Source organism: Prionailurus viverrinus, chromosome E1 (genome assembly GCF_022837055.1).
Source record: "Prionailurus viverrinus isolate Anna chromosome E1, UM_Priviv_1.0, whole genome shotgun sequence".
NCBI classification, from domain to species: Eukaryota; Metazoa; Chordata; class Mammalia; order Carnivora; family Felidae; genus Prionailurus; species Prionailurus viverrinus.
The window spans coordinates 9,702,845-9,715,902 of NC_062574.1; the positions used below are offsets into that span (position 1 = coordinate 9,702,845).

At 40.0% G+C, this 13,058-nt stretch overlaps 1 protein-coding gene across 17 annotated transcripts in view; it reads left to right on the top strand.

The window, feature by feature from the left end:
- NCOR1 (nuclear receptor corepressor 1) overlaps positions 1-13,058 on the top strand; it is a 161,482-nt gene that overhangs the window by 114,560 nt on the left and 33,864 nt on the right. For 13 of the 17 annotated variants that reach the window (XM_047833002.1, XM_047833003.1, XM_047833001.1 and 10 more), the window contains 5 exons: positions 6,468-6,638; positions 7,373-7,533; positions 10,823-10,943; positions 11,044-11,145; positions 11,480-11,580. In XM_047833002.1, coding sequence (XP_047688958.1) covers positions 6,468-6,638; positions 7,373-7,533; positions 10,823-10,943; positions 11,044-11,145; positions 11,480-11,580 — 656 coding nt within the window. The remainder of the gene's footprint in view (positions 1-6,467; positions 6,639-7,372; positions 7,534-10,822; positions 10,944-11,043; positions 11,146-11,479; positions 11,581-13,058) is intronic. The other 4 variants (XM_047833010.1, XM_047833015.1, XM_047833012.1 and 1 more) reach the window with 1 other exon arrangement.

A 13,058-nucleotide genomic window follows, 5' to 3' on the forward strand; every position in this document is an offset into this window, starting at 1 on the left:
CTCTAATTCTCTGATGACAACTTTGTGAAATGTATAGTGCCAGTCAGACCCTGACTCGTCTCTCACCCCAGCATTTACCAGTTGTTTGGCCAGGGACAAGTCCCTTAACTCTTCCTTTTAGTTATCTCATTTGTAAAGAGCAAGTTATGGATCGATCTGTCAGTCTGTCTATCTATCTGTCTATTTATACCTACCTACCTACCCACTTATCTATCTAATCTAATCTAATCTAATCTAATCTAATCTGTCCTTCCTTCCTTCCTTCCTTCCTTCCTTCCTTCCTTCCTTCCTCCCTTGCTGTGATTATAACCCGTAAGAAAGAATCAACAGTCAGTATTATTTTGTAACATGTGGCTCAGCATTATTCTTTATATAATATTGTATGTAATAATATACAATTTATAATAATAATCAGTGCACTAGTATACACATGGTATAATAGATACCATGGGATATAGGTACCTTCTATAAATGATAATAGAAGGTGTTGTTATCATTGTTGTCACTGTTGTTATTTCAAGTGACAGGTTTGAGTTGTGCATGCTTTTTCTTTTTTAAATTTTTTTACGTTTATTTTTTTGTTTTTTATTATTTTTTTTATTTAAAAAAAAAATTTTTTTTTTTTTTCAATGTTTATTTATTTTTGGGACAGAGAGACAGAGCATGAACAGGGGAGGGGCAGAGAGAGAGGGAGACACAGAATCGGAAACAGGCTCCAGGCTCTGAGCCATCAGCCCAGAGCCTGACGCGGGGCTCGAACTCCCGGACCGCGAGATCGTGACCTGGCTGAAGTCGGACGCTTAACCGACTGCGCCACCCAGGCGCCCCTTTTATTATTTTTTTTAATATATGAAATTTATTGTCAAATTGGTTTCCATACAACACACAGTGCTCATCCCAAAAGATGCCCTCTTCAATACCCATTACCCGCCCTCCCCTCCCTCCCACCCCCCATCAACCCTCATTTTTATGTTTATTTTTGAGAGAGAGACAGACACAGAACGTGAGTGGGGGAGGGACAGAGAGAGAGGGAGACACAGAATCCGAAGCAGGCTCCAGGCTTCGAGCTGTCAGCACAGAGCCTGATGAGGCTCATGACCTCATGAACCGCGAGATCATGACCTGAGCTGGAGTCAGACACTTAACTGACTGAACCACTCAGGCTCCCCTCTCTCTCTCTTTTTTTTTTTTTTTTTAATAAGATTGTTTTAATTTTAAGTACTCTCTGCACCCAACATAGGGCTCGAACTCACAACCCCAAGATCAAGAGTTGCACACCTCACCGACTGAGCTAGCTAGATGCCCCTGGCATGCTCTTTTTAGTTGTGCATGATAGATACACTTACTTTCTCTAAAAAGGGGAGAGGGGAGTGATTTCTAAGTTGTAATAAATTCTGGCATGGTTAGGAAATGGCACATGTGTTCTGGTTGATAGTTAACTTACCAACTACGTGCTATAATATGCTTAGGATATAAGTCTATTAAGGTCTTCATTACTATGGTTTAGATTTTTCCGTAATGATTCAAAAGACTCTTTGTAGTACCTTTTTTAGATAAGTAAGAGCAATTAGCTGTAGAATGCCCTGGATTTCAAGGGCTATTTAATATAAAATGGGAACTGTGGTACTTAAATGATCTTGACCCCCTCCCCCAGTCACACCAATGATAAGTTATTAGTTATTTGGTACACTGAGCCTGTAATGTTAGAGTTCTAAATATAAGATTATTAATGTTTTAAGCATAAATCTTATGCTAGTAAAAATAACACCTAGCAAGGCTGGGTGTATAATAGGTGCTAAATGAATATTTCTTGAATGAAGGTAAAAACGTTAATGATTTGGGGGCTTTTAGTATATTGGGTGTAGAGAATCCTCAGTTGCTAACTCAGTAATTACATGTTGAAGGAATGAGTTAAATGAACTAGAGTATAAATGGACTTAGCAGAAGTGCTTATCTTTTGAGCAGCCCAATTACGAGAAAATCTGTCATGATGAGAATGATAAAAATTATAGAGTAATTTAAAAGTCTGTCAATGTATTCCTTACATAAATGATTTAGAATAAATGTTGGGAGGAAGAATTTAAAAGAACCTAGAAAAAAATGACATTCAAATGATATTTGCCAAATTTGTACTAAAGCTGAGTATTATTGTTAGTTAGTAGTAATATCTGGATCATTCTAATATGTATATCATATAGTTACTTTAGGACCTCAATATCTTGTCTTGTTCTACTTTATAAATTGGGCGGTATTTGGAAGCTGGAGAGACTGAATCAGGCTAGAGCCCAACTTCTAAGACTCTAAACAATGAACTGCATTTCTCTCTGGTCAGTCACATTAATCCATGTGGTTTAGATAAGAGGGGTATCCTAATTTTTAATTGTAATGCAGTGGTCCTTTTTTTCCCCCCAAATTTATTTATTTTTGAAGGAAAGAGAGAGCATGAGAGCATGAGTGGGGGAGGGGCAGAGAGAGAGGGAGACACAGAATCTGAAATGGGCTCCAGGCTCTGAGCTATCACCACAGAGCCCGATGTGGGGCTTGAACCCATGAACCGTGAGATCATGACCTGAGCCGAAGTAGGACACTTAACCGACTGAGCCACCCAGGCGCCCCTATATATAGTTCAGTGGTCTTAGAACCACATGGTAATTATATTTTTGATTAATACGCTACCAAGGTGTTTATTAATATGACATCAGTTTGGTTCAAGGTGACCCTAGAAACTGGGGCGGTTGATTACATTTTGTCCCAAGGTTAAGTTTTGTTTTAGCTCATCTACCTAGTATGTTTGTCCAGTGATTTGTTAACCAAGTGCCTGAAGACTCTCCTAAGTTGATAGGTATCCATACATAGTTCAGTGTAAAGGATAATTTCCCTTACATTTATACATCCCCCTTATGTAATTGTATACTTGCCGTTAAATTGCTTATATGCAGCATGTTTGATATAAATGTTTTCAATGCAACATCATAGAATAGTTTATAGAATGGTAAATACAGCAAGAATGTGGATTTAACATATAAACAATCACCAGACTGGTACAGTCCACTTGAATTAGGACCATGGTTTTGACTTTTCACAGCCTCACTTAGAAAGTGACAGGCAGCACCGGTTGTCCAACTGTTTGATTGTATTCACCTTAATGTCAGTGGCACAAAAAATTATCGTAGGTGGTGTAAGCCTTTTCACCTGTAGGAAAGCTTGGGGAAAACCTTAGAGGCAATTGTTTTCACTTTCCAGGAACATTTACACAAGCTGACCCCTGCTTTAGTTTGAAGCCTTTTCCCTGTAGTGAAGGAGCTCAGACACACACGTCGAGAGAGTTAAAATTAAACTTGCAGTGCAGGTTTAATAGGATCAGTTCAATCCAATTAAGAGTTAATGCATCTGTGCAACTGAATCTAGTCTGTTTCTTTTGTTGTTGGTTTCTTTATCTTTTCAGCCCTGAGTACATGATGATTTAAAAGCTGTATTTAGAACCATCTAAATTTCCAGTTTTCCTTTAACAGTACATGACAAAATAGTTTCCACATAGTTGTCAACTTATTGGAAGTGACAAAACAATCACACGGAATTTATAATACACCATGCTGTTAAATTCTCTAGAAAGGAAGACATGATTTTCTTTGGAAGTGGGTCTGTTTTATAAATCTACACAGCATTAGAGCACTTAATCTAATTCGTTACATTAATATGGCTAAGAAGGGAAGAGTACCATCATCTTAATGGGTACCCGAGAGACATCTGAAATTCAACACCCAGTGATTCAGGGAGGCATTTTTGCCATGTGGTTTAGAGCTCAGAGTCAGGCTTTTGAAAGATCCCTGGTAGAGTGACCTTGGTTGGGCAACATGGTGTGATTCTTTTGAGCTTCAGTTTCCTCATCTGTGAACTGGTGTTAATAATCTCATTGGTCATGAGGGCTAAGTGAGATAATTCATGTAATCACGGTGCTCTGCACTGTATGTATATAAATAGTATATAAAAAGTATGTAAATAGTACATACTTTAAAAAAAAGTAAGTATTAACACACAGTGCAGTATTGGGTTCAGGAGTAGAAATCAGTGATTCATCACTTACATACAACACCCAGTGCTCATCACAAGTGCCCTCCTTAGTACCTGTCACTCATCTAGCCCATCTTCCACCCATCTCCCTCCATCAACCCTTGGTTTTGTTCTCTGTCATTAAGAGTCTCTTGTGGTTTGTTTCCATTTCTTCTCGCCCCTGCCCCCACCTTGCCATATGTTCATCTGTTTTGTTTCTTAAATTCCACATATGAGTGAAATCATATGACATTTGTCTTTCTCTGAAGTACATACTGTTCTTTTTTTTTTTTCTTTCAACATTTATTTATTTTTGGGACAGAGAGAGACAGAGCATGAGCGGGGGAGGGGCAGAGAGAGAGGGAGACACAGAATCGGAAGCAGGCTCCAGGCTCTGAGCCATCAGCCCAGAGCCTGACGCGGGGCTCGAACTCACGGAGCGTGAGATCGTGACCTGGCTGAAGTCGGACGCTTAACCGACTGCGCCACCCAGGCGCCCCTGCAGTACATACTGTTCTTAAAAGTTTATTTGTTTTGAGAGAGAGAGAGCAAGGGAGGGGTGGAGAGAGGGAGAGAGACAATCCCAAGCAGACTCCGCACTGTCAGTGCAGAGCTCAACGCGGGGCCTGAACTGATTGAACTGCGAGATCAGGACCTGAGCTGAAATCAAGAGTCAGACACTTGGGGCGCCTGGGTGGCGCAGTCGGTTAAGCGTCCGACTTCAGCCAGGTCACGATCTCGCGGTCCGTGAGTTCGAGCCCCGCGTCGGGCTCTGGGCTGATGGCTCAGAGCCTGGAGCCTGTTTCCGATTCTGTGTCTCCCTCTCTCTCTCTGCCCCTCCCCCGTTCATGCTCTGTCTCTCTCTGTCCCAAAAATAAATAAACGTTGAAAAAAAAAAAATTAAAAAAAAAAAAGAGTCAGACACTTAACTCACTGAGTCACCCAGGCTCCCCATTGAAGGACATGCTTAATATTAGCTGATTACTATAATTGTTTCTAGTTTTTACACAAATCTTAGTAAGCCAGAGAACTCTTTATGCCTTGTGCTAATGAATCTTTATTTGAAACCAATTATAAACCTTCCTTTTAATAGTGAAATGCTAGAGACCTTCTCTTTAGACAGGAACTTTCACTGCTTACTGTAGTTTAGTAAAGAAAAAAAGAATAAAAAATAAGCATAGCCGTTTGAAGGGAGAAGACAAATTATTATTCACAGGATAAGAATACCTAGAAAGCCTAAAAGAATCAACTGGAAAGTTATTAGAGCTAAAAGGAAAGTTCATTAAGTTTTTGAGGAAAAAAAAAATGATCTGCAGGAACCCACATCTTTCTTTCCTTTGTATCTGCAATAAAAAGTCATATATGTAAAAGATGAAAAAGATGGTTTTCCTAGCAACAAAATGTAAAATACCTTAAAAATAATTTTTAACAAGGAATGTATAGAAAAGACATACGAGAAAGTCTAGATTCCTCATTTAGGAAACGTTATTATGGAATGTCCGGTCTCCTGTATTCATAAATTTAATGCCAGTCTAATGAAAATTCCAGTGACATTTTGTTTGGAGAGGAACTACTTAGAATGATTTTAAATTTAGGTTTACCTGCAAGACTAAATGGGTAAGACTAGGTAAGCAAAAGAGTAATAGGAATTTGTTCTGGCAGACATTAAAATACCCCAAATCTAAATGGTTTGGGTTACAGATGATTTGTACTTTCTTCCTTGTGCTTTTCTGATTTTCCAGAATTACAATGTCCGTATCATTTTAAAAAAGAAAAAAGTTATATATTATTACGTGTATTTTTAAATATTAATGTGACTGCATATCTGATGTACCCATTTAAATGCTTAAAGTTTTTTGTACTGCTTAATGTAGAGGTAAATCATATGATTTTTATTAGCATTATTATAGTACAATTCATAGTTTTATAAACTGGTGTAGGTTTTTTGGATTAGTTTGATCTGTATCCTTTGAAAGGCTTCTTCCATTTCTTAATCATGTTTATTTTTCTGACTGTTAAGTGGTGGGTTTCAACAGGCTAAATAAGAGAGTTGAAATTCTCAGAGATCTAAGTCAAGCAAGACTTGAATTCACAGAATGGCCGGATAATCTGAGGTTTGCCTGTCGTGATCCTTATTGCATGTGGAAACGCTAGTTTTCCTATTGAGGAGAAAAGGAAGTACTTTGTCTTTTAAAGGGAAAAATCATAACTGAATTTTTGAGGATTTTATTAGGGTCCTAGTGATGGTGCATACACAGATGTAACCTCTCTATGGGTGGACTCCCCCCAGGAATTTTAGATTTTAATTTATTAGTATATAGTCGGATCTGCCCCTGGATGGTGTGGGCTTGGTCCTTTCACACTTACTATTTTCGTTTGGGGTTCTTCCCTTATTTTGATAACTTTAACTTTCATAGGAAAATCAGTCGCCTATATGCCCTATGCTGAGGTCACACGTGCCCTAGAACAGGAAGCACAGATGCACAGTACCGCAGCAAGGTCAGCATCACCGTGTAGGCTCTCTCCGAGAGAAGTCAGTAAAGCCGCTCCACAGCCTATGAGTGCAGCCCGCTATAGTGTCCCGCCAGGTAAATATCGTTCCTCTGTGCAGTGGCTGCTGGCCATCTACCTACCGGTGCTACACATGGGTGGTTTCCAGGACATGTCCTTCCCGTTTCAAGAGTACCTTCTGGTTTCTCTACATCCCATCATCACTTGTATTCAGTTGAGATTTACCGGGGCCGCTGGGAAGTTTGTGTCCACACGTGTCCACTGTGACATTGACTGGCTTTTCTGTTACGAGTACCTGTACTTTTGAAAAATCTTGAGATCCCCTCCCCCATCGTAAGAGATTCCCGAGTCCGTGAGAGCCAGAATCCGTGAATGTTGCTCAAATTCTGCAGGATGCAAAAGGGGACATACAGCTGGTTGTCAGTTGCGTCTGTATGTTCTCCCTAGTTGCCGCATCAGCTGCTCGTAAGAAGCAGGTCCAAAGAGCGATGGAGAGAGAGAGAGAGGATTATTAAAGATTGCCATTTGCCGATGCTAAGCAGAAGTAGGTTGAAATGAACATCAGCTTGCAAGCTCCGGTTTGACAGGGAGTTGGATATTTCAGCCTCCCAAATACCATGTGTGACCTGAATGTGTATACGGCTTTAATTCAAGTGAAAGAGAAATTTAAAATAGAAATGCTCATCTTCAGCCTCATCTTGCACTCCAAATCCAATTTGTGATTTAAAAATTCAGGAATGACTGAGATAGGTGGGGTGTTGCAAACTACGAAATGGACTGTTTTAAATCATCTTTTTCTTCCTTTTAAAAGTCCTGCAGCCTGCTCCACATCAAGTGATAACCAATCTCCCCGAAGCGGTTCGGCTTCCGACAACTCGACCCACGAGGCCACCTCCTCCACTTATTCCATCATCTAAAACCACAGTGGCTTCTGAAAAACCCTCTTTCATCCTGGGAGGCTCCATCTCGCAGGTAAAAACGTCTTCTCTCCTCAGGAGATTTCTGTTGAGGATTGCTTTCTGTCACTCATTTGTCAGAGTCTTAAATGAAAACCTATATACGAAGAGGCCATGACCAGAAAATATGGCGGTCATCGTACTCCGTGCCACGCTCCGGGAGCTTGTGTGCGTTGGGTGCACAGAGTGAGTGGCCTTGGCACACTGTCTGGTTTAACTTCTGCGAGGCACTTCTGTGCCCTGAAGTTGAGTGTAGCGTAGATGAAAGAGGGGTCTCTTCAGAGGAATCTTTTCAAGTACTCAGATATGTGTTGACCAACTATTACAAAGACTCTAAACACCAGTCAGTTCATTCTGACTTTGGCCACTGTATCTTTCTTTTTTCCTGGTGTTACTTTTTTTTTTTTTTTTTTTAATACGGTGTTATCTTTTTTTTTTTTTTTTTAATTTTTTTAATGTTTGTTTATTTTTGAGAGAGAGAGAGAGAGAGACAGAGGGAGACATAGCGTGAGCAGGGGAAGGGCAGAGAGACAGAGAAGGAGACACAGAATATGAAGCAGGCTCCATGCTCCACGCTGTCAACACAGAGCCTGAGGCGGGGCTCAAACTCACAAACCGTGAGATAGGACCTGAGCTAAAGTTGGACCCTCAGCCGACTGAGCCACGCAGGTGCTCCAAATGTGGTCTTCTCTTAATTGTTGTAAAGTGTTGACTCATGTGCAGGACCAGCAGTGACCACACCCCTGTCAGGTTATAGAACCATTTCATCACTCCAGAAAGTTTTCTCACGCCCTTTCGGCCTGAAGCAATCCTAGTTTTGCTTTCTACTGGCACAGATTAGTTTTGCCTTTTCTAGAACTTCATGTAAATGGGCTCATACAGTGTGTACTCTTCTGTGCCTTCTTTAACATAGCATAACGGCTTTAGGGATTCATCCAGGGTTTTGTGTCATCAGTAGTTTTTTTTTTTTTTTTTTTAATTGCCAAATAATACTACATTGTATGAACATACTGGTTTGTTTATCCATTTTCTTGTTAATGGAAGCATGAGCTATTTCTTGTTTTTGGCTACAGTGAATAAAGCTGATACAAACATTATACTGGGCTCTTTATAGATATAATGTTTTCATTTCTCTTGTATACTCCCCTGAGAGTGGAATTGCTGAATATATGTTATGCTTTACTTTATAATTTTCCAGAGTGGGTCTCCAGTTTTACACCACTACCCCCAACGCATAAGCCTTCACGTTGCTTTGCCGTTGGCAGTCTTTTTTATCTTGGTTTTATTAGTGGGTATGTAACATTTGATGGTGGCTCCAGTTTGCATTTCCCTGAAAACAAAGATGTTGAGCACTTTCTCGTATATTTATTGGTCATTTATGCATCTGATTGTGAAGTGACTGTCTTACTATCTGTTTTTTTTGGGGATTTTTGGTTAGTAGATTGTAGAAGTTCTTTATGTGTTGTGGATGAACGGTCTCTGTTATAAAGTTTTTTCTCTTCTTTGTGGCTTTTGTGTCTTACTGATAAGTTTTGATGAGCAGAAATTTGAAATTTTGTTGTGATTGTTGTAGCTTTCTTTATAAGTCCTGAAATCATGTGCTATGAGTCCTTGTAAGGGCTTTTATTTTTCAAGATTGCTCTGCCTCTTCTCTGTGACTTCAGCATTTCCATATAAATTATATAGGTGAGCTTTGACAAAAAATTCTGCTGGGATTATGGCAGGGGTTGCCTTAAATCTATAGATTATTTTGGGATACATATGAAGATCTTGAGAATATTGAATCTTCTAATCCATGAACATGTTTATCTTTCCATATTTTAGGTCTTTAATTTCTCTCAACAGTATTTCATAGTTTTCACTGTAGAGGTTTTGTTAGATTTATTTTCAGTTAATTATTTGTAACGTATTTTATGTTTTCATGTGTGGGTCATACTTTCTTGTTTCTTGTAAATTTTGGTTAAAAACTGGATATTTTACATAACAGAATGTGGCAACTGTGGAAAATGGATTTTCCTCTCCCCCTAGGGTTTGCTGTTGTTGCTATGTGTGTTGGTATTTGCTTTGTGACTTTTCTGAACTAACTCTGTAAAGTCTGTATTCTTGTGACCTGTGTGGCCATTGAAGTCACTGTTTGGTTCACCTGGTGGCCAGCTAATTGCTGGACAGACGTCAGTGCCTAGAATCAGTAAGCGTCCCAGTCTTGACTGAGTAGCTCTGTGTGTGTGTTGGGGCACGCCTTCGACATTCAGCCTGGTACCTGACAACCCTGCCTTAGTCTTCTCTTCCTGCTTCCAGAGAGCTTTGAGGTCAGCCAGAGTTGAGAATTCAAGGCCTTCTCGGGTCTTTCCTAGGCATCTGCACAACCTTGCACGTGCACATGGCCTCCTAGATTGTTAGGAATACGTTGGAGTTTTTCAGATCCCCTTTAAACATCTCATTCCTTGGCTTTTCCTTTAAAGGTGTTTGGTTAGCCTCTCATTTGCCTTCTTGGTTATCTACTGCCCCAGGCAGTGAAGAATTTCAGTCATTTGACTCTGATAGTTTTTGACAAGCGTGCGTGCACCTCCTTCCCCACCGTAGTCAGGTCAAATAAAGACAGCCTTGCAAATGGGTCTTCCAGAGAACCAGAAGGAATAATGACAGTTATCTGGGAATGAGGCTTTTAGGGAGCCCAGCCCTGTTCTTTCCCCTCCAGTGGCTGCCAGGCTGATGGTTTTCACCACGATTGAGGGTTGTTGATTTTCACTGCCGCCACCGAGCTTGGCCGGGAGTATATGAGATGAAATAGAACAAGTTCAGATGCCACGAAACCCACTGTTCTTACTTAGATTCTGCTGGTTTTCTTGAACACATGCGCCCAGATTTCCACAACCCTTTGGTTAATTTTCACATTAAAAGTTGTTGTTGTTGTTTTATAATTTTTACTGGTTGCCTTTGTGGAGGAGAGTTTTCCGAAGTCCTTACTCTTGGTTTTCACTGATGTCAGTGTCCTGTAGCATTTTTAAGAGGCATAATAGTAGCTTACATTTTGAGTGTAGTGTTAAGTGCTTTATTTATGTAATTTGTTAACAATAAATTATTTACATGAAATTTATGGTGATTTCAGAAGACCTATCTTGCTCCTTTTAAAAATATTTTTAATGTAAGCAATCCATGATAAGGATTCTCTTGCTTTGCAAATACCTGTTCTTAACTTGGGGCAGTGGGGGTGTAAATTTTTATAAACAGAAACACGAGCATTAAATTTATTGTTGACCTTGTAAAAAGACAATGTTATTTTAGTCTTTAAAAATTATTTTTAGGGAACACCTGGCACTTATTTGACTTCTCATAATCAGACTTCCTACACTCAAGAAACAGCTAAGCCCTCAGTGGGTTCTATCTCTCTTGGATTGCCACGGCAACAGGAATCTGCCAAATCAGGTCAGTGAGTAAATACTCATAATGTTCCTGCATTTGTAGCATCACACTCGGTAATTCAGCCCTTGATCTCTTCATGTGTGTCTCTTGCTTTGGTCCTTAGCTACTGTGCCCTACATCAAGCAGGAGGAATTTTCTCCCCGAAGCCAGAACTCCCAGCCTGAGGGTTTATTGGTCAGGGCACAACACGAAGGAGTGGTCAGAGGTAAAATATGCTGTTTGGCGGAAATGTTAAACTTTTCTTCCCAATAAATTTATTAAAGTAAGTCACTAATATGGTTTAACTATGGGGTTTTAAGTTAGAACCTGTACCTTCTAAATTTTTCTTTCTGTATAAAAATAATTTAAAACTGTGAAATTCCGTATTTTAGTAATCCTCTTTAATAATTGCATTATTATTTTAAAAGTACATTTCAGTAAAACGCAGCTATTCTTTTTGCTGCTGTGTCCTTCTCTCAGCCCTCCTCCAAGTAGGGACTGGTGTTTGTTTGTTTGCAGTGGCAGAAGGTTAAGTTGCTAATAATTTTGGTTTTCTTCAGGTACTCCAGGAGCCATTCAAGAAGGAAGTATAACTCGGGGAACTCCAACCAGCAAAATTTCCCTGGAAGGAATCCCATCCCTGCGGGGCTCCATCACTCAGGTTAGTTGTGATCATGCCTAAAATCCTGGACAAGAGCTAATGAGAAAACTAGAAGTCCGGTTTCAAGAGCTCTGGCTGTTACAGCAGTATAGTTTTGTGATTAAGTTGTTTGTTGTTCTGGATTATGGGACTGGATCTCAGTGGTAATAAACCCAAATCTATAAAACTGTCTGCAGAAAGACATTAATGTAATCGTTTTGACCACAAGCTATATTCTCTATTCTGCAGGTCATTTGAAAAGGTCAGTTATTTGCAAATGGGCAGAAGAAACAAGTTCTGATTGATGTAGTTCTTACTGTCTTCCTGGCAAAGCTTTTACCATGTGTTGAGCTTAAATAGAAATGGAGAAGAAAATCATTATAAATTATTTGCTCGCCTTTGCCCCCTGTGAAAAAGAAGGTCCTACAGTCCCGGCCTATAAGCCGCCTTGCTAGAGTCTAATGCTAACCCGGGAGATATGGATGATGTTGATAAAAGCATCACAAGTCAAGTATCTTCTTCCAATTTTAGGTTAAATAAGTTGCCAACTTTCATTAGGGAAAGGTCTTTCTTTTCCTCCATTAGATGTTAGTTTGAAGTGTAACAGACATTAGCCTGTTTATTCTTGTAGATCTGGGAAGGGAAAATTCTATTTTGGGAAATGATTGTAAACAGATTTTTTTGCACATTGAACCTGTTACAAGATTTCTATTCTGTTCTTCCTTGTCTTTTGTCCTTGTTCCCTAGGACAGTGGTTGTTAAAAGTGTGGTCCCCAGGCCAGCAGCATTAGTGGGACCCGGGAAGTTGTTAGGCATGTAAATGAAGTCTCATCTGTGGGGGCGGCGCCCAGCAGTCTGTGTTTCCAGCCCTGCAGTGATTCTGCTGGATGTCCAGTCGAGAACCACACCCTAGGACCCTGCTGACCCAGGGTAGTCTGTGCCCTAGAGCGTCAGCACCTCCTGGGAGCTTGTTAGAATAACGCAGAAATTTTAGTCCCCTCTTCAGATATTGAATTAGCGTCTCCATTTTAACAAGATTCACCAGTGACTCCTTTCTGAGACGTGGTTTATGGAGTATGTGGCATAGTGATCTAGAAAGTTACATATCAACTCTTCTCATCTCTCCTTCTAAATTTGACCAAAATATACATCCCCTTGAGATTAGTTTTCAGAATAAGCAAACACTTCAGTAGCGGAGAAGAGAAATAAATGGCTTATGTATATTATCATCTCTTCTTGGTCATTTTCACTCTGGTAACCACGCTGTGGGTAGGAGGACAGAATGAACTGGATCGAATGAGGCTAGGCTGTTCTCTGTTTATTTTCAAACCAGTCTGCGCACATGGCATGAGCACTTCCGAAGTAGGCGTTAAGGATTTTCCATTAAGGCGTTAAGGCTCGTTGAATGGCCATACAAGTAGATGTTTTGTTCTTGTCTTTCTTCCTGCTCTAAGCATGTGGTTTCAGATTGTCCTCAGAGTTTTGGGGACACTTTTTTA